Source organism: Rhipicephalus microplus, chromosome 7 (assembly GCF_043290135.1).
Source record: "Rhipicephalus microplus isolate Deutch F79 chromosome 7, USDA_Rmic, whole genome shotgun sequence".
Classification (NCBI taxonomy): Eukaryota; Metazoa; Arthropoda; class Arachnida; order Ixodida; family Ixodidae; genus Rhipicephalus; species Rhipicephalus microplus.
The window spans coordinates 3,105,957-3,126,107 of record NC_134706.1 but is presented as its reverse complement, the minus strand read 5'-3'; the positions used below and the strand labels follow the sequence as shown (position 1 = coordinate 3,126,107).

Sequence of the window (20,151 nt, the reverse complement as noted above, 5' to 3'; positions counted from 1 at the left end):
CTCCGTGGATGAAATTCGGTACCCCACAACAAAAGGCACAGACGCTACTGCGGGTCCGACTGCAACGTCCGACCCGTTCTGGCAGCGGGTCGGACGATGCAGTAGTTCTTACAGCACACAACGTGCGACATGTGTTTCTAAGCATTTTCAAGCTCATCCGGGCCGACCCAGCGGGAAACACGCCTGTCCGTACGTTCCTCTTTAACACAACACGCATCTACTTCGTTTCGCAGTATCGAACCTTTGACTTCACGTGGCTGGAGTGAGCATATTACACACTTGACAAAACCTATACGTTTCCTTCTCCCCAGTGTATGTGAAGCACAAGAATGCATTTCATCAGCGATATATATTTAAAAAAAATACGTGGCTTGCAGTGGAAGTGCGATGCTAAAGAGACAGCGGACCCGTAGGTAGCCATGGCTATTGCTCTTTTGCAATGTTTCGCTTTTTGTTTCTTTCTTCCTCGCGAGCAAGTGTTGGTCACCGATGCTACATTGACCTCGACCAACGCTTAAGCGCAGCCGATGGTCGCTACGCCTGGTGCGCAGCAGTGTTAGAGGGGGCTGTGTAAGAACGAATAGTGCCTACACGGTTGTGCAGCAGCTGTCACGACAGTCGAGTTACCTTAAGTGAAGCTGAATATAGCGTCTATATATGAAGAACACTTGGCCGCAAGGGGAGATCGGTGGCGTCTCGAGCCCACTACCACCTGCATTGCAGTTCACTCTGAAGAGGAGTGCGAATGCCGGTTAATAATGGTGATACTTTTCGATCGACGAGCACGGTTTTATACATAGCTTAGAGAGCTTTGCCGTAAAAAAAATACGGAAGAGCAATACTATGATCGCTTCGTTAAAAGGTTTCGCCGTGATTGAATAAAAGCTGTCACATAAGTGAATGTTTTGGTGGCCTGGAGCACTGCACCGATCAGGAATATTTCGACTTGGCGAAAACTTATTGCCACACACATGTCTGTCTAGATGACCACGGGATGAGCTTTACTTTGTCTGGATCGTCCGGAACGCTGCCGAGTTGTAGAAACAAGAAGGCAGACGCCACACCATAAAAAATCTAGCAGTGGCTTAACTCTGCTATGCCAGGATACCGTGAGCTGAGGGGGAACCGCTTAACTCAACGTTTCACGCAAGGCATTAATGACCGGCGTCAAGTTTTTCGTGTTCCATAGTCTTTCACGCACGCGTCGCACACACATAAAAACCGTTTGTTTACGAAGTCTGTCGCAAAAGTCGGAGTCGCACTGGCCCTTTCACCGTATAGTCATTCAATCGGTGACGCCGCTTCACTCCGGTGTCTCTGTAACCTTTTTTTTTTGTTTTTGTGTGTGAGTTCGCAATTTGTTGCTGTAGCATTCATTCCTTCGCCCTTATGGTGATATAATGCACAATAAGCGCTCAACAAGCTCTCTGAAGCAAGAGTACCGATAGTTGGGCGAGTTGGTACTGATTCATAGCTAAAACTTGCGCCCGTACTGCCTGTCTTTTCTCGTCCGTGTTTTTTGTTGCGCAAGTTTTGTTATGCATCTTTCTGAAGACGCATTTCACTTTCGTGTTTCACCGATTTCTAAAAAAGAGGAATCAGCCACGTTTTTTTTTTTTTTGATGTAGTCACCTACTTTCTATGAATTCACGTTAAAGGAGCGCCGTGTCTCGATATAGTTTCATTTAAATGAGAATTCTATTTCTTCTATTTTGATATAGTCGGGTGTGACTGTACGAATAAAGAAAGTGTCAGTGACAACATGTGTGCTTCTATACTCACCGACTAGCGTTCCAGCTGAAATAAAACAAAGCCGAGAAGAAACACACGAAAACGCTTCCTTTAATCTACAAAAAATAACACGTAGTCATGATGATGTATTCTTTTAATGTTCGACAATGATTAACCTAACCACTTCGACGAACCCTTGTTCCGCTTGTCGCCAAAACGATGAGCTGGTGAACGCTGCAGACATTTGACGGACGCCTCCAACGGACGCTGGACTGATGTCGCAATACTGCCACTTCTACCACCGTTCTTAAATAGTGAGAGACCAGAAGGAAGCCATGAGCGAAATAAACACTTACGACTTGTAAGATAAAAAAAAGGCGCATCTGCCCTGCACATGGTCCTGAAATGCCCCGTTTATCTACACGTTTTTTTTTTCTTGCTGTCGGTGTAACGAACTGCACGTAAAATGAAGTCACACCACCGGCAAGCAAAGTGACGTGCACGACCAGCGTTCACAGCTCGACCCGGTGGCAATGCGTGGGCAGATAGAAAAGATATACAAGGGCAGGCGTGAGCGTCCATATTGCCGTGACATGGTTACCATTCCCTTCTCGTTGACAGCATCTAACTGGTTCTAAAGCGCAACGGAGGAAGCCGCTTGTCACGTGAAGCTCTTCCTCTTGCCTCTATGCGCACTATCGTGTAATTCAGTGAGCTCCGAGAAGCCGCAGTGTGAAAGAAAGACACCCGTCGAGAACTGAAAGTTAAGAGGGGTGAGAAAAACAACACGACGGAATGGTGGCCATCTCAAGCTTAAAAGAGGGAATGGCTAACACTTCACGAATCATCTAGTGTTCGGCTACCCTCGTATGTCTTCCTACCGGTGCCCACGCTATAAAATGTCCTACTTATCAGTCCCACAAGAAACCAGGTCCGGCCACTATGGCAGATTGCATGAAGTCCGGTGGAAGACGGGCCATCATGTCTGGTGACGGCGTCTTGTCGCACTTGAAGTTCTTTCTCTTCCTGCGACAGAAGCCGATCTTGGTGTCGAAATAATACTTGTCGGGACACTTGAACAGCTCGGCCTTCTGGGATTTGCCACCCGTGCAGCGGTAGAAGTGGACGCAGTCGCCGTCAAAGGCGAAGTTGCCATCCTTGTCGCACAGTATGAGGTCATCGAGCTTTTTGGCTTGGCGATTGGAAGGCGTAGTCATAGGCAACATAGTGCTGGCTGCTAGCGTTGTCGGCGCTTCGGTCGTTGCGGCTGGAGTGGACTCGGCCGTCATCGGTTGCAACGTGGTAACTGAGGTGGTGGCTTCTGACGACGTCGTTGCTTCAGACGGCGTTGTCACCTCTGCAGTTGTTGCTTCCGAAGTCGTGACCTGAGGTGTGGTTTCATACGCCGGCACAGTTGTCTTGTCAAGAGGCGCTGTAGTTGCCTCGATTGGTTCGGGTCGGGGCCGAGGTTGCGGCTGTGGCTGCGGTTGTGGCTGTGGTAGTGGCTGTGGCTGCGGTTGCGGCTGTGGCGGTGGCTGTGGCTGTTGTGGTGGCTGGGGCTGTGGTTGATCGTCACATGGTGGGGCATCGTGAGGCCAGTTGCAAACACTGTATCGCTCGTCAAACACAAGGCCAGCAGGGCAATCAAAATGAACTGCTGACAACCTGCCATCCTGGTACGTGTCCACACACCGGTAGAATTTGTGGCAGTCTGCAGGATCCCGTATGAATCCCTCCTTGCTGCATACAGATGAGTCGGCCGGCCGGGGTGGAGGCATCGGGTGTGACGGAGGTGGTCGTGGCTGTGGCGGTTGTGGCGGTCCGGGTTGCGGCTGTTGAGGTGGGCCAGGTGGCTGTGGTGGGGAGGGACCGCCAGATGGCGCGCAGCTTCCGGCGGCACTTGGGTCTGATGGACCACCGCATGGCGGTGCATCGTGCGGCCAGTTGCACACACTGTAACGCTCGTCGAACACAAGACCTTCCGGACAGTCAAAGTTGAACACAACGTATCTAGCATTCTGGTAGAAGTCCACGCACCGGTAGAACTTAGTGCAGTCGCTTGGATTTCGAAAGAAGCCAGTTCTGCTGCACTGGGGCCTGCAGCTCTCTTCTTGTGGTGGTTGGTTTGGTGGTTGGCTGGGAGGCTGGCTTGGCGGTTGGCCTGGAGGTTGGCTTGGTGGCTGACTTGGTGGTTGGCTTGGTGGTTCACTTGGTGGTTGGCTTGGTGGCAGACTTGGTGGTTGGATTGGTGGCTGACTTGGTGGTTGTACTGGTGGCTGACTTGGAGGCTGGCTGGGAGGCTGACTTGGAGGCTGGCCCGGAGGTTGACTTGGAGGCTGGCCGGGAGGTTGACTTGGAGGCTGGCCAGGAGGTCGACTTGGTGGGTGGCTTGGTGGCTGGCTAGGAGGTCGACTTGGTGGCTGGCTTGGTGGCTGGCTAGGAGGTCGACTTGGTGGCTGGCTTGGTGGCTGGCTAGGAGGTCGACTTGGTGGCTGGCTGGGAGGTTGGCTGGGAGGACGGCTTGGAGGCTGGCTGGGAGGAAGACTAGGTGGTTGACCTGGAGGCCGGCTTGGCGGTACAGGTGCCGCGCCAATAGTAGGTCCTTGTCCTTGTCCACCTTCACAAGGAGGCGCGTCCTGTGGCCAGTTGCACACACTTATCCTCTCATCAAAAACCAAGCCAGCTGGGCAGTCAAATTCATAAACGACGTATCCTCGTCCGCTTTCCGATTGGTCGACACACCTGTAGAATCGGTGACAATCCTGAGGATGCCGGAAAAATCCCGAGTCGGGACACGAAAGACCTGATGCTTCAGGGGTCGTAGGCTCTTGAGGCCTCGTCACGTCAGTGGCTGGTGGTGCTTGGCCAGGACCTTGCTCACTACCACCTGGAAGACCTTGTGGTGGTAGCGGACCTGCTGCATAATTTAAACAGAAGTAGAGTTAGAGTATGCGAGAAGTAAAATGAGAAACATACGTTTATGAATATTAATATTGGTGAACAATATGTGAGCGAGAAGTTTGTGGATTCAACTTAATTCTGCCCTGGTGTCGTCAATTGATGATACCACACAACATGTTTCCTAGAACCTCGAAAACAAAATAAAACGTAATTATTCTCGGAGAATTATTTTTTGAACTGTCCTCACTGCGATCGACACCTCTGTTTCATTTTTGCGGACCTTGGAGTCGTAAAGAAAAAGAAGCGTGATCTAAGTCATGGGTGATTGCGGGGCGTGCAAGCAGAGGTGGAAAGACGGCGTTGTGCGGATGAAGTCCTGAAGTTGTTTTAAGAGCTTCCACATTGTCAAAAATTATGTTGGTTCAGATTTTGTGTACATTAGGACATAACGTGAATAAATTTGCCATTCGTTTGTCATTTCTTGACTAAAGGGTCATGGTGACCTAATTTGTTGTTACGTTAAATTAATAATACTTACACCACTGACAGTTTTTTTTATTTGTGGTCGTCTGAGGTCATAAATACAAGTAAAATACGTACTAAAATGTTTGTCACCAAAATAATTATTCCAGGGATGAAAGAGTTAATATTGCGATCAGGTTGTGGAACATGGCGTATTCTGGATGAGATCACCTTTTGTGTAAACATTTATGAACAACTAGGACGTGGAGTATGAGTCAGCCAAATCTCGTATATTTAGTATCCGTCACTGGATTGCCCGTCCAGGTTTCGGTTGCTCAAAAAAGGTATCATTCCGTAAAGACAGTTAGCATACCGGCTTGAGTATGAAGCAAGGTGTGGGAGCGGGCAAGTTGGTATTCCATGACTTGGACACCTGAAGCGCAAAAAGGTTACAACAGACTAAGCAAAGCGCGTGTCCTCGTTGTTTCCTTAGTCCGCCATTACCTTTTTGCACTTCAGCTATTGAAGGCATCGAGTACGAAGGTCGCAGGTTGAAAAGTATAGAAGAAACAGTAGAGAGTATATCTACGAATTTAGGCTGTAACATTTGCAGAGCGCATTCGAGCGCAGAAGGAACGTTATTTGTGGGTTATCCTGTATATAAAACAGGAACGATTATAGCACGAGGGTGTAAGTATAACTGGTGGTGTGCTGCCATAAGCGTGTGAGTTAGCCATAGCCACTTCACTGAAAGAAATGCGCTAGAGCAATGCTGAAAGGTTCGTAAAGAAGATCAGGACAGTCTCATTTCAGAATCATTTCTTCGATCATAGTTTCAACCAAAGTCCTTGTTTGGCTTAAACCTTGGGCATAATAATAACAACTGTTGGGCTAAGCTTCCCAACACCACGATATGATTATGAGTATAGTGAGAAATAAGATGTGGCTATAAGGCACATGCTTTAAAAAGTGATGTGAAATCCTGTCAATCGAGGCCTTCGGCAACAAACAATGATTGCAATGAATTGCTCTTCTGACATGTTAGCTGTATGAATTCAAATTCGCCAGCAAAAACAAAACACACGGGAGCACAATGAAAAGGACAAGTGGGACATGCTCACGCTGCAAAGTGATAGTTCCTTCAGGGGTCTCCCACCGGTGCACTTTCGCGCTTTCAAACTCTAATTTCTGCAACGAACTAGCCTAACTCATTTTCCTTTCCTCCACTGACTTCTTGTACCCTGGGTAACGTCATTCCTACAATATTTTGTCTAGAATTTGTTCCTTTAGGCGTCAGTGCCATTTTCTATGACTCCTTTTTATTGCACCTTATTGTGATTGATTAGCGCACTACATTAACGTTTTCATCATTGTGCAGGCATTCAAACGACTGTAAATTTGGAATACGACTTTATTTCAATCACGGGCGGGTATGGAGGTGGATTCACGGATAACTTTAAAGATCCACTTGGCAGCTTTAACGAAGTGACTTCCCATTATCAGTTGTCTAGGCGAAGGTACCCGCTTCCTCATTCTCAGCTCACTCGGCCGCAGCCGTTGGTTCTTCGGATGCTACAGGTAGGTTCATTCCCATCTCGTAGCCCATTCATTCACTTTGCTGATGGCATAACTCCAGGATGCCCTAGTTGTGAGGCACATAACTGCACACTCGCTCACATGCTCTGACAGTGCCCGGCGATACATGGCTCAAAGTTCAGCACAGAAGAAGACTGGGAGAAAGAAGACCTTGGCCCTCCGCCCATTCGCAAGCCAGTTCGCAGGCCAGAAGGCCTGCGAACGGGCGGAAGGCTATGGTTTTCCAGTCCCGGCGTGGACGCGGCCAGTGACTGCGACGGACCCCTCTCACGGGGGTGTCTGACCAGTTCTTCATCATCAAATAAAGTTCATTTCATTTCACTTCACGGGTCAGTCAGCATGAAAAAATTTTCCATTGAGCTTTTTTGCACACTGCATTATTTAGTTTCGTATACAGATATGAACGAAAATGTTATACCTGGTGGCACTGGTTGTCCTTGTGATGGCTGGCCCTGGCCTGGCTGGCCCTGGCCTGGCTGGCCCTGGCCTGGCTGGCCCTGGCCTGGTTGCCCTTGACCTGGCTGCCCCTGTCCAGGTTGACTCTGCCCTGGTTGTGTACCGGGCGCCTGGTCGCAAGGAGCAGACTGATCAGGCCAGTTGCATACGCTGTACCTCTCATCAAACACCGTTCCCTCGGGACAATCGAAACGATAAACAACGTAATTCCGTCCCGTCATGTAAAAATCTACGCAGCGGTAAAACTTTGTACAGTCATTCGGATCCCTAAAGAAGCCTGTTCTGGGGCAACTCAGTTCTGATGACCGACCACTGGGGTCTCTCACGTTGGGTGCGCCACCAGGAGCAGGACCAGGCTGTGGAGGGGCTTGGGTCGGGCCGCTTTCACCGGCACCCGGAATTCCAGGATGGGAAGTGCCAGTATCCGATGGTGTCATTTCAGAAAAGGGTGGCCCGGATGGAGTGCTTTGTGGTGTTGATGGCGTTGTGCCAGTTTCACCAGTCACCAAAGGAACAGAAGGAGTTGTCTCTGTCCTGTCTGTTGGTGAACCTGTCGTTCCTGTTGGAGTACTTTCTGTGCCGTCAGTTGGCGTGCCTGTTGTTCCTGTTGGAGTACTATTCGTGACGTCGATAGGAGTACTGCCAGTACCTGGTACTGCAGGAGTGCTTTCAGTCATTGGACCAGTAGTCCCCGGAAAGATGCTTGGAGTTTGAGGCGGGCTCGGTTGTGATGTTGGTGGCTGCATTGGCGTGCTAGCGGGTGGCGGCGTTTGCGGTGGGCTGGGAGGACGAGGTGCAGGTTGTCCAGGACTAGGCAGAGGTCTTCCGCCACCAGTGGGAGGTGGTCTCTGTGGTGGCCTGGGAGGACGTGGTGCAGACTGTCCTGGACTAGGCTGAGGTCCTCCACCCCCACCAGGTGCAGGCATGCCAAGGGGCGGCGTTTGGTCGCAAGGAGGCGCTGCATCGGCCCAATTGCAAGTACTGTACCGCTCGTCGAATACGAGACCTTCGGGGCAGTTAAATTCGTATGCCACAAAACCGTTCCCAGTGTCAACACATCGGTAAAACCTATAACAGCTGTCAGGATGACGGAAAAATCCTTCTTGAGGACATGGAAGCCGGTCAGGTCCTCCTGGCTGGCCTGGTCCAGGGAATTCTTGTCCTGGTTGGCCTTGTCCAGGTTGCGCAGGTGTTGGTTGGCTTGGTGGTCCTTGACCGGGAAATTCTGGGTGACCTGGTTGTCCTTGCCCTGTTGGTGGAGCTGGCATAGGTTGGCTTGGTCTCCATGGCTGTCCTGGTTGCCCTTGACCTGTACTGCCTGGTCTTGGTTGGCCTGGCAATTGATCTGGGCGACCTGATTGTCCATGTCCAGGCTGTGTTGGTCTTCCTGGTTGCCCTGAGGCTCCAGGCTGCCCAGACCCGACAGGAGAACCACCTGGCTGACTAGGCGGAGCTAGGCCTACGGTAGGTGGTGCCACACCATCACATGGTGGTGCATCAGAGGGCCAGTTACATGTGCTGTAACGTTCATCGAACACCAGTCCCTCTGGACAATTGAATTCATAAATCACAAAATTACCTTCGCTGGTACTACTCACGCAACGATAAAATCGATAGCAGCTTTGAGGATGTCTGAAAAAGCCCTCCTGTGGACACGATGGTCGCTGCTCGCGGCCACCTTCGTCTGGGGCACCACTGGGCTGCCATCCTTGCCCTGGTGAGCCACCCTGATCTGGTCGACTTGGTTGCCCTCCTGGTAGTGCTGGTACTGGTTGCCCGGGCAGAGGTGGTTGCCCTGGTTGCACTGGCCTCGTGTCACTTGGATGACCTGGAACACCACCTTTTCCTGGCGTTCCTGGTTGGGCTGGTGTACCACCTGTTCCAGAAGTTCCTGGTTGACCCGGCGTGCCATCTATTCCAGGTATTCCTGGTTGTCCTGGACTACCACCTGTGCCAGGCGTGCCCGGTTGCCCCGGTCTGCCGACCGTTCCTGGAGCCCCAGGCTGGATTGGCGTGCCACCCGTTCCCGGTGTTCCTGGTTGGCCTGGCCTCCCTCCTGTCCCTGGGGTCCCTGGTTGCCCTGGTATACCACCCGTTCCTGAAGTTCCTGGTTGGGCCGGTGAACCACCTGTTCCAGGAATTCCTGGTTGACCCGGTGTTCCTGGTCTTCCAGGTTGTCCTGGAGTACCACCTGCTCCAGGCGTTCCTGGATTTCCCGGCCTACCACTTGTTCCTGGAATTCCAGGTCGGCCCGGCGTGCCACCCGTTCCCGGTCTTCCTGGTATTTCAGGTTGTCCTGGACTACCACCTGTACCAGGCGTGCCTGGTTGACCCGGTCTACCAACCGTTCCTGGTGTCCCTGGCTGGGCGGGCGTGCCACCCGTTCCCGGTCTTCCTGGTATTTCTGGTTGAGGTGGGGTACCACCCGACCCTGGCATTCCTGGCTGCCCTGGCCTACCTTCTGTTCCCGGCCTTCCTGGTTGACCTGGCCTACCTCCTGTTCCTGGGGTCTCTGGTTGCCCCGGCCTACCACCCGTTCCCGAAGCTCCTGGTTGGGCCGGTGTACCGCCTGTTCCAGGAGTGCCTGGTTGACCCGGCATTCCTGGTATTCCTGGTTGTCCTGGAGTACCACCTGCTCCAGGCGTTCCTGGATTTCCTGGCCTCCCACCTGTCCCTGGAATTCCAGGTCGGCCCAGCGTGCCACCTATTCCCGGTGTTCCTGGTATTCCTGGTATGCCTGGTTGTCCTGGAGTGCCACCTGCTCCAGGCGTTCCTTGATTTCCTGGCCTCCCACCTGTCCCTGGAATTCCAGGTCGGCCCAGCGTGCCACCTATTCCCGGTGTTCCTGGTATTCCTGGTATGCCTGGTTGTCCTGGAGTGCCACCTATTCCAGGCGTGCCTGGTTGCCCCGGGATACCACCAGTTCCTGGAGTTCCAGGTTGGCCCAGTGTGCCACCCGTTCCCGGTGTTCCCGGTCTTCCTGGTTGACTTGGTGTACCACCCGACCCTGGCCTTCCTGGCTGCCCCGGCCTACCTTTCGTTCCAGGCGTTCCTGGTTGACCCGGTCTACCTCCCGTTCCTGGCGTGCCAGGACGACCTGGTATGCCAACTGTTCCTGGCGTTCCTGGTCGACCTGATGTGCCACTCGTACCAGGCGTGCCTGGTCGACCGGGTACTCCACTCGTTCCCGGCGTTCCTGGTCGACCTGGTGTTTCTGGCCGGGCCGGGGCACCACCCGTTCCTGGCCTGCCTCCTTGTCCTGGCAGTCCTGCTTGCCCACCTGGCCCGGGTTGTACAATTTGAGAGGCGTGACTTTCTTCGCAGGGGGGTGCTTGATATGGCCAGTTGCATACACTGTACCTTTCGTCGAATACGAGTCCTTTAGGGCAGTCGAATTCGTAGACATCAAAGGCACCTGTGCCTTCGCGCCTCACACAGCGATAGAATCTGTAACAGTTCTGGGGGTTGCGATAAAAGCCTTCTTTAGGACATGGCAAGTTTTGGTTTGAAGGAGTTCCCTGTCCCGATGGTGAACCACCCTGTTGACCTGTGATGGTTTCATTGCCCCATGGTCTCGCGTTGCCAGGTCTCAGTTTACCCTGACCGCTTCCCCCAGGTTGCTGGCTACCTCCAGGACTCTGTTCAGGCCAACCCTGCGGTTGTTGCGGTGGCGCTCCTCCGAGCTGTTCACCTGGTGTGGCACCCTGCTGTGGCCACCAACCCTGCGGTTGTTGCGGTTGCCCTCCTCCAGGCTGATCACCTCCAGCGCCCTGCTGTGGCCAACTCTGGGGTTGTTCAGGGAATGTTGGTTTCTCGGATGGGCTGGGAGCCGCATTCTTGCACTGTCCTTGCACGGCGTACGGGTAATTGCATGTGCTTTGCGCTTTGTCCCACACTAACGACTCTCCGCAGCTGAATATGTAGACGACGTAGGAGCCAGCACCGCTATAGACACACCTGTAGAACTTGTTGCAATCGTTTGGATGCCCGAAGAAACCTTCTCTGGTGCACTGAGGCACTTCCTGGTTTCCTCCTTGACCACTCCACGAACCCTGTGGCTGATTCTCGGTGTGACCGTGATTGATTGACTCCTGACCCTGGACTTGGGACCAGCCACTGCTATCTTGCGGAGCCTGCTCGATGTTTTGACGAGTGTCTTCTAGACCAGCTCCAGCCTGCGACCAGCCCGATAAGCCAGAAGAAGAGTTGCTCTGGCTCCAGCTATTATTTTGACGTTGGTTCGAGACACACTCGGATTCACTGTATTCGGCGTAGTTGCAGGTACCTGTCGCTTCATCGTAGACGAGCGTCTCGGGGCAGTTAAACTCGTAGATGCTGTAGAACGAGTCCTGCTCGTACCGAACGCATCGGTAGAACCTGCAAGAACAATGACGATTCCACTTAAAACCATATTCCAACCCAGTACTACCATGCTCTTTCTTAAAACAAGTAATGAAAGTATTAGTTGGGCGAGTACGTTCGAATTTACTTGAGACGTACCTAATTAACGCAAAAAAGGAGCAAGGTGGAGGAAGAAGACCGGACGTGACGCTCCCTAGTAAAACTCAGAGATCTGTGTACAAGGCTGACGCAGTAGTGAGTGAATGAAGTTTAGCATATTCCAGAAGCATACGAGCGTAAGTTATTTAGGTTTTTTATGTTATGTTTTCTTTCAGTTTCAAACTATGGTGCGAGGTTAAGTGCTTCGAAAACAGAGCTGTTCCTAGTCAAGCCTTTCATGTCCGGAGGCCGTCGTGTATAGTAACTTTGTATGGGCCGCAGAAAGCGGGTGAATCACTACGGACATGTGCCACTCCTCCCACCGCGTACTTGAAGGAGGTTTTCAGAAGCCTAGAATGGAAACAGTTAGGGATAAGAGTTAATGAAGAATACCTCAGTAACCTGTGCTTTACCGATGGCATTGCATTGCTGAGTAACTCGGGGGACGAATTGCAACTTATGATCATGGAGTTAGACAAAGAGAGCAGAAAGGTGGGTCTTAAAATTAATCTACAGAAAACGAAAGCAATGTACAACAAACCCAGAAGAGAGCAGCGCTTTGAGATAGGTAATAGTGCACTTCAAGTTATAAAACACTATGTCTACTTAGGGCAGGTAATAACCGCGGATCCGAACCACGTGATTGAAGTAACTAGATGAATAAGCATGGGGTGGAGCACATTTGGCCAGCACTCTCATATTATGACAGGTAGATTGCCACTATACCTCAAGAGCAAGGTATATAACAGCTGTATCTTGCCGGTACTTAGCTACGGAGCAGAAACCTGGAGACTTACAAACGGGGTTCCGTTTAAATTGAGGACGACGCAGCGAGTAATGGAAAGAAAAATGGTAGGTGTAACCTTAAGAATCAAGAATAGAGCAGAGTGAATTAGGAAACAAACTGCGGTTCAAGATATCATTGTTGAAATCAAGAAGAATGAATGGACAAGCGCCGGGCATATAGCGCGTAGACAGTAAAACCGATTGTGATTAGGGGTAACTAACTGGATTCCCAGAGAAGGCAAGCGGGTCAAGGGGAGACAGAAGGTTAGGTGGGCAGATGAGATTAAGAAGTTTGCGGGTATAAATTGGTAGCAGCAAGCACAGGACCGAGTTAACAGGGGGAACATGGGAGAGGTCTTTGTCCTGCAGTGGAAGTAGTCAGGCTGATGATGATGATGATGATGGGTTGTGTGACCAGCCTGTAATTCCCGTTTTAGTGTTGCATTGTTGTTCTCATTTACTGTTTTTTTTCTGACTGGAAAATTGGGGCCATGGACCTCATAAAGCCTTGTTGTGTGTTTGTGCATAGTTTTCAACATTGTGTTGAAATAAACTAGATTTGATTTGATGTCTGCTCTCGCGTACTGGCGAGCGTCTCGGAGACGCTTCAAAAAGCGGAGCTCTATCCTTCTCCTATCGTCTATGGGAAGCATCTTCGTCCCCTCGGTTCGTACTTTCTCCTCGTTAATAATTAAACATTCTTTTCCTTGACTACTTTTCACGTTGTCACTGTCTGGATCTTCCCCAGCCCCATTATTTTGGCCCCCATAAGACACAGATGGCTCTCGCAATGCTACGCACAAGTTCTCAGATTTGGGCTCTTCACGATGAGTCGTGCACGACGGTCCACTTCTGCTGTTCCTGGTGCTCACCTGTTGCAGTCATAAGGGTGCGCGTGAAAGCCGTCTCGTCGACAGGGCAGCGCCTGGCCGTCCCTGAAGCTGGACTTGACGGGCGCCCGGAAAGGGTGCATGGGTCGGTGCGGCGCGTACGCCGGGCCCCGGGACACCTGGTTGAAACACGGGTCGTCGTAGTGAGGCTCGACGCACATGCGGCTGTACTCGTCGAATGCTGTCCCCTCGGGACACCCGAACGTGTAAAGTGTGAAGACGCCAGGCCGGTTTCGCACCGGCGCACACCGGTAAAAGCGGCCGCAGTGGTTGGGGTCACGGTAGAAGCCCTCCTGGTAGCATGGGTAGCCTGCGTTCACACACACACAAAAAAAAACACGGAGACATTATTCGGAAAGGTAAGAAACTGGATTAGTTAAGGCGAAGAAAGCCTTGGATGTCTCATGAAATGCGAAAATTGATAATCGGTAACGTCCCTCGTTAGGGGCGTCAACCCAAGAGATGCCAAAAATCATCACGTGATGACGTGCCCATGTGACGTCATAACGATGTCCCGGATTACTATAATTTGTGTCGTCAACATAGCGTCACGTCACGTGATGAATTAATCACATGACATCGTAAATTTTTGAAAGGTGGGACCATAACATTACAAAACCACGTTATGTGCAGTAACCTATAGGAGTGCTGTGGGTTTGGGTCAACACATCGACTGAAAAAGAATGGACCATGGAATCGGCAATGCAAAAATAGAGTCGTCTACAAAATTTAGTTTTTTTACGTGCGAACCCAACAAGCTTATCAGAGAAGTTGTGGCCACGCGCCCTAGAAATAATGAAGTCGCCACTAAAAACAGCGCTTAGTATGGAAGTACAAGCGATACTCGAATATGTACAAATCTTTAGAGAGTGTTCAGACGAGCTCGTTCGTACAGATTCATTAGAAGTAACAACACTCAATTAAGACAACAGCCACCAGGCGCGAACAAGGACGTGTATTGGCCTCTCTATATACGTTGACGCACAACAAACCAACTGTTGGCAGTCAGCGCACGTCCTCGTTCTCGCCTCGTGTGTTTTGTGTGTTTATCAGGCGCTGTTTTTTTTCTAATGTTCTATCTATGAATACTCAGTGGGTTGCGAAAGTTCGAATTGAGAGAAAACAGTAAAGTCCACCCGCATGCAATACTGCCGCTAACACATGAAACGGACACTAATGTAATGTAAAATAACAATTTATAGTGAAAGCACAATGTATGACAACGTCCAAACGACATTATTATCAACAGCAGAGGCCTACCAACCGAGAAACTAAGGTAAATACACGAGAACACATGTGCCACGAGTAGAACATTCGCAAAATAATCCCGATGACGTGAGAGGTACCACCTACAATTAATCACTGGAAATCGAACCAGCTGCACTAAATAAAGAACCTTCCGTGCATCAAGAGACGTAACGAAATGCCACTTGTTCGTTTCCGTTTGATTCATGGAAAAAAAGAGTCGCCGAACGTTACTATGAGGAATGGCGCAAGTGGTTCAAAAGTTCAATTTTCGCCTGGTCGAACTGGACAGGTCATGCCCTTTGGGGTCATGCCATTTAGCTGAACCAAGCACGCCTACCATCTAGGAGGCCGTGGCAAGATATTGTTCAATGGCAGTTGTTGCTGCTGTGGCTCCCGCCACTTTCGTTGTGCCGCTACTAGTGTCGGCGGCCGCGCAGTAAAGCCGGGCAACGTTGTGCACGGCAACATTTGACGTGAAAGTGTCCACTTTGAAGAGGGTGATTCGAAGTGTTCTTACGCGATTCGAACCACGAAAACGTGATTTTATTTCAAAATAAGCACTTCCTTGGCACAAGAAAAGCACTACGAGGTTGCGGGACCACTATTTCAGCAAGGTGACACAGGCTCCCAGACATGCTTGCTCTGCTAGCGTGCCCGGAGGGACTACGCCGCTCGCCATCGGAGCGCAGGTTCGAATACCACCTCGCCAAAGATCTTTATTCGGTTTCATATATTTCCTTTCCTCGACCTTCTGTTCACGTTGCTAGACGATACATGATGACGTCATCGGTTGGTGAGGTGTGTGCAGAAAACTGTGCACACCGACCAGTTTAAACAGCTTCAATGTTAGAGAGAGAGAGAGAGCTCGAAGCGGTGACAGGCCGTGACACTTTCATATGACAGAGGCGGGACGGTCGCCGTCAAAGGCGGAGGGAAGATGACGCCGTGCTTCATCAGCCGCCCAGTATAGAAAGCGCTCGACGGCGGCAAGTCTCGCGTCGAGGCGGCGGCAGCGACGTCGTCGTCGCCGTCAGCCCCAAGGTCTTCGGGACAGCGAGTCGCGGAGCTGTCCGCGGGGGTGACACGTGGACGACGCCGAAAAAAACAAACAAATGGATTGAAGCAAGGCTGCACTAAGCACGAAGTGAAAGTGAGGGATCGTATAATCGTGTATGCTACTGCATGCGTTTTAACTTTATAAGAATACTAAAAAGGAAACGATTTTTAGCATATCAGCAAATTACAATTTCGCCATACAGAAAACACCATTCTTGCCGCGGGATTACACTCGGTAAGCGAAAAAACGTACCAAAAGAAATCGCTGGTGGCAACGCCACCTCGAAGTTCTCATATTTGCAGCTTAAGGCGCGAAAACGACACGGACGAAGAGAGACAGTACACACACACGGAGCGCCACTTCCAACAAAGATTTATTTCGAAAGAGCACAGAACATATATAGACACCGCGCGCGCCGTCACCGTGCCTTAATGCGCAGCCGCATTTAAGTAGCGTAACTCCTTTGGCGATAAAGAAATGGAGGCTACGCTGACACACAGATCACCTAATTCGATTATTCTCTTGGCCTCAATGATTAGTCTTACTGATTTATCAGGGCTTCGGGCGACTACCGCGCAGGCGCTAAAGTTAGGAACGCAATGACAATCCCGGCAGTGAATTGCGAGGTGGCCCTCTCTGCCATTTCTGACGTTGTTATTATGCTGTCTTAGCCTATCATTCAGGCATTGCTCAGTATGGCCTACGTACCATCTACCACACGAACAGGGAAACTCGTAGACCACACCCTTCTGACAAATTACATACTTGTTCTGGTGGTTCACATTGCAGGCCGGAGCTTTCCTGAGAAAGGGGTTAGTCAACTTGCAGAGCCTGGAAAGTTTTAACGGCGCAGAGAAGACCACCTTTACATCAACCTGTTCGGCAATCTTTTTCAGATTATGGGATACGCGGTGTATATAAGGAATCACAGCAAGCTTAACATTATCCTGGGGTGACCCTTCGCTTGTGTGGCAGTTCCGCGACTTCTTCAAAATCTTCTCCGCCACTGACACCAAAGTGTGCTGTGGATAGCCCGCCTGCTCAAGACGGTCAACCTGCTTGAGGAAACTGTCTGCTGCTCTGTGTGGGCAGGATTTCTTGAAAGCATTCAGCAGGCACATGTTGGCGATGCTACGTTTGACAAGCTTAGAATGGGACGAGCTAAAAGGTAGTAATGGTTTGTTAGCACGAGGCTCATACTGCCAACATGTATGATCAGTTGTTACAAACAATCTAAGATCTAAAAACCTTATAGTCGAATCGACCGAAAGTTCGTGTGTCACTATTAAGGGCGATAAAACAAGCCTAAAAATTGTTAAGGTGTTAGTAACGACTTGGTCGGTGTCCATGAACTTTTTGTCTATGAGAACTAAAAAATCATCTACAAATCTAAAAACCCTGATGACACCGCTACCTTCGAGAAGGCTAGAAATGGTCCTGCCTGCGCGAGCTAAAAACAGGTCACTTAAAAATGGCGCTAAACAGGAACCTATACAAACGCCACTCTTTTGCAGGTATAGGTTACCGTCCCACTCTACAAAAGTCGACCTCAAATACAATTCTAGCATTGCCATGAATTTTCCCTCTGGTATACCTGCGTCATTTTGAAATGACAGGGGGCCGTATTGGTCAATGCTGTCCTGAACACACTGAAGCAACGCATTTTTCGGTATAGAATAATACAAGTCTTTCAGATCAATGGAAAAGGCGTCGAGGACTACCCCTACTTGCCCGGCAAGAAAGTTTACTACTTCACTGGAATCTTTCACCCGATAGGGATCGTCAACCTTAAGAAGCCGGAACTTATCGAGCAGGAAGACGGCAAGGCATTTCTGCCAAGTGTTACGTTCTGACACGATTACTCTGAGGGGGCAACCCTCCTTATGAGTCTTTGCACTGAAGAAGACCTCGAGAGTGCCTGATTTGCTGTTTGCGACGTCCCTAACCAACTTTGAAAGGTTCATACTCTCACATAGTTTTTTAGCTTCACTTTTTAGTTTGTTGATCTGGACGTTCTCGCGGCATTGAAATACAGAACTCTTAAGCTGCAAATATGTTAAACCAACAAGCCCAGTCTGCTATTCTTACATCGAAGTTCTCACACCACACAGCGCGATGTAATAGATTTTGGCGGCGTCTAGTACATTATGCGTAGTTCCTAATCAGTAAAAATGTAGTTTATTGCTCTCTGAGAGAGTCATAGGCTTAATATACCGAGTTTCAGAAAAATTTGTTTAGCCACGTCGCCAAAATAGAAATAAAATACACATTGAAATCCGTAACGCCACATGAGGAGATTGCCGCGCAAAACTTAAAAATAATACATTGAACTCGAGTTTATTTTTCTCTTTAGTAAACGTATGACGGCGACATTAATGACATTAGGGTTCTCAGAGAACAAGTTATCCATCAAAAACTATTCATTCAGCCATCTTAGTGTTCCTTTAAACAGCTCGTAAAGAACGTCTGAAAAAAAAAAGAACACAAAAATTAGGTGCGTTATTCTCTCATAGCATTTCTTGTTTTCTAGACAGAAATCGTCTTTTCACATAGCGTAATGAGGAAACTAGTTCTCAATTAGTTTACACAAGAGAATTACTAGTTTCAAATCGACTGCTACCATGCTTTTGGCCATGAAGTCACGCGCCCGTTCTGTATTGCCTCAAATGGTTCTCGTGCGCCAATGACTGATTTCGCTTTGTTTTGTGGAAGGAAGTGAGAGTGGAAGGGCTTGTAACCGAGCCCTTAAATCTTTACTTTCTTCCTTCACTTACAGCGAGGGTCTTGTACTGGCAGACTCGATGCCTTCCGGTAGAATGCGATGGATCGTTGGCCAGCCGCCAGCTCGTAATAAGGTCACGTGCCACGGGGCGCCAACAGGCCGAAAAAGAGTGTTCCACACTGAGCATAGCGACTGCAGTGGACGGCGGAACGATCGCCGCTGTACTCCGCATCATCAGACGTGTTATTCGAAGGTCGCAGACTCGGTCCCTTCCAGCGGTAAGTTTCTGTTCGTGTATACTTTGCTTTCATCACATTCACATTACAATTACCGCTAACATCGCCTATTCTTTCTTCGGCCTAATGGTCTGTTAGCTCCGATTAATAGTCGCTCCGTCTTGCGCTTTTTCGACAGCGCGAACAGATATCACAGCGTGTGGACGAAAAGCGCGAAATCCCGGTAGACTCAACGCCTGGTGCTGACATTTTACTTGCGTTTTATTAAAAAAAATTAACGCCAAAAGGGTATCGTATGAGAAAAAAACCTCCCTCTCGTCTTTGAGTTCGGATCAACAGAACCGACACAGTAGAAAAAGAAGGAAATGGCTTTCATGTTTCGTGTTTGAGCCACCTTAGGCAAATGTATGTATGTCTGTGAAATTTAACCACGGAGGTCATTAGTCTGTGCAGAGGAAACACAGAACTAGCATCATGATAAAGCAGCAAGCGCGGTCTTCGTTTTCTTCTTCCTGTTCGACTACTTCTACACCATCTGCCTCGCTTTCACAGGACATGTGCACCGATTTGACTAGTGTGGAATGCAACAATTTTGATGGACCAGAGAACAAAGAGAGCAAAAAAAAGGGAGGGAAAGCGAGATAAGAAAAATACAAAGACAGAAAGAGATAAAAAAGAAAAAGCGAGAGATAAAAAGGGAGAGAAAAAGACCCGGAACAGAAAGATAGAAAGACCGAGAATAACAAATAAATGAATTGGGAGAGAAAAAACGAATAAAAATAAACATAAAAATAGACAAAAACAAATACAGAAAGATAAAACGGAAGAAAAACAAAGAAAGGTCACCCCTTCAGCCTTAGCACCACTAGGGTGAAGCTGGAGTTATTTTTCTTTTATTTTATTTTTACGCAGTAAATTCTATGCGAAATTCTGCTGAACTGACGATGACTGTGTCCAGCCATTGAAGAAAGAGCAATAATCGGCCTGTCCCTTAACGGTGCCGCTGGCACCATTATTATGCAACGGACAGCTGCGCTAGTCAACGCCGTCTTACATAGCTGGGCATGTTGCGGTCTCTTGACCTCCGGGCCTTCGCAAGCAATGCGATAGGTGACAGAGCGAGCCGCTTTGACTCGACCTCCAAGAGTGCTTGCTGTCATCGTGTGGATGCGGCGTCGACTCGTGGTTTCACACTCTTAAGGGGAAGGTTTCGAAGACGAGCCAAGACGAGGACGCACGGTTTGGGGGCGTACGTCTCTGCTGAACCACGCGTGCATGGCCTTCATGGGGACAGCCGAGTTTCGACATGATGCGGGTTTGGGGACGATGGACATCGTTTTGGAGGGAGACGTGCGAAGTAGTTGTACTTTTAACATTGACGCTGTTTAAGCTAGCCGTAACTTGTGCGGAACACTCGCATGATAAACGCCGAAAAATTGGCTAATACTCACCCCGGCTCCACTCAAACAGAAGTTAGCTTCGGAGAGATGGCGGCAAACCGAAGAGCCCGAAGCGATGGAAGGCCGTAGATGTGCGAACGCTTGATTTATACGCGAGTTTAACTCA

The 20,151-nt window shown here is 49.7% G+C and overlaps 1 protein-coding gene across 7 annotated transcripts in view; it reads right to left on the bottom strand.

Moving 5' to 3' along the window:
* Positions 1-1,867: 1,867 nt before the first annotated feature.
* The window catches only part of LOC119179440 (uncharacterized), a 169,595-nt gene continuing 151,311 nt past the window's right edge, over positions 1,868-20,151 (bottom strand). For 6 of the 7 annotated variants that reach the window (XM_075868478.1, XM_075868476.1, XM_075868475.1 and 3 more), the window contains 3 exons: positions 13,305-13,632; positions 7,109-11,523; positions 1,868-4,648 (listed from right to left, as the gene is read on the bottom strand). In XM_075868478.1, the coding sequence (XP_075724593.1) occupies positions 2,643-4,648; positions 7,109-11,523; positions 13,305-13,632 (6,749 nt within the window). In that variant the 3' untranslated portion in view covers positions 1,868-2,642. The remainder of the gene's footprint in view (positions 4,649-7,108; positions 11,524-13,304; positions 13,633-20,151) is intronic. The other variant, XM_075868481.1, reaches the window with a different exon arrangement.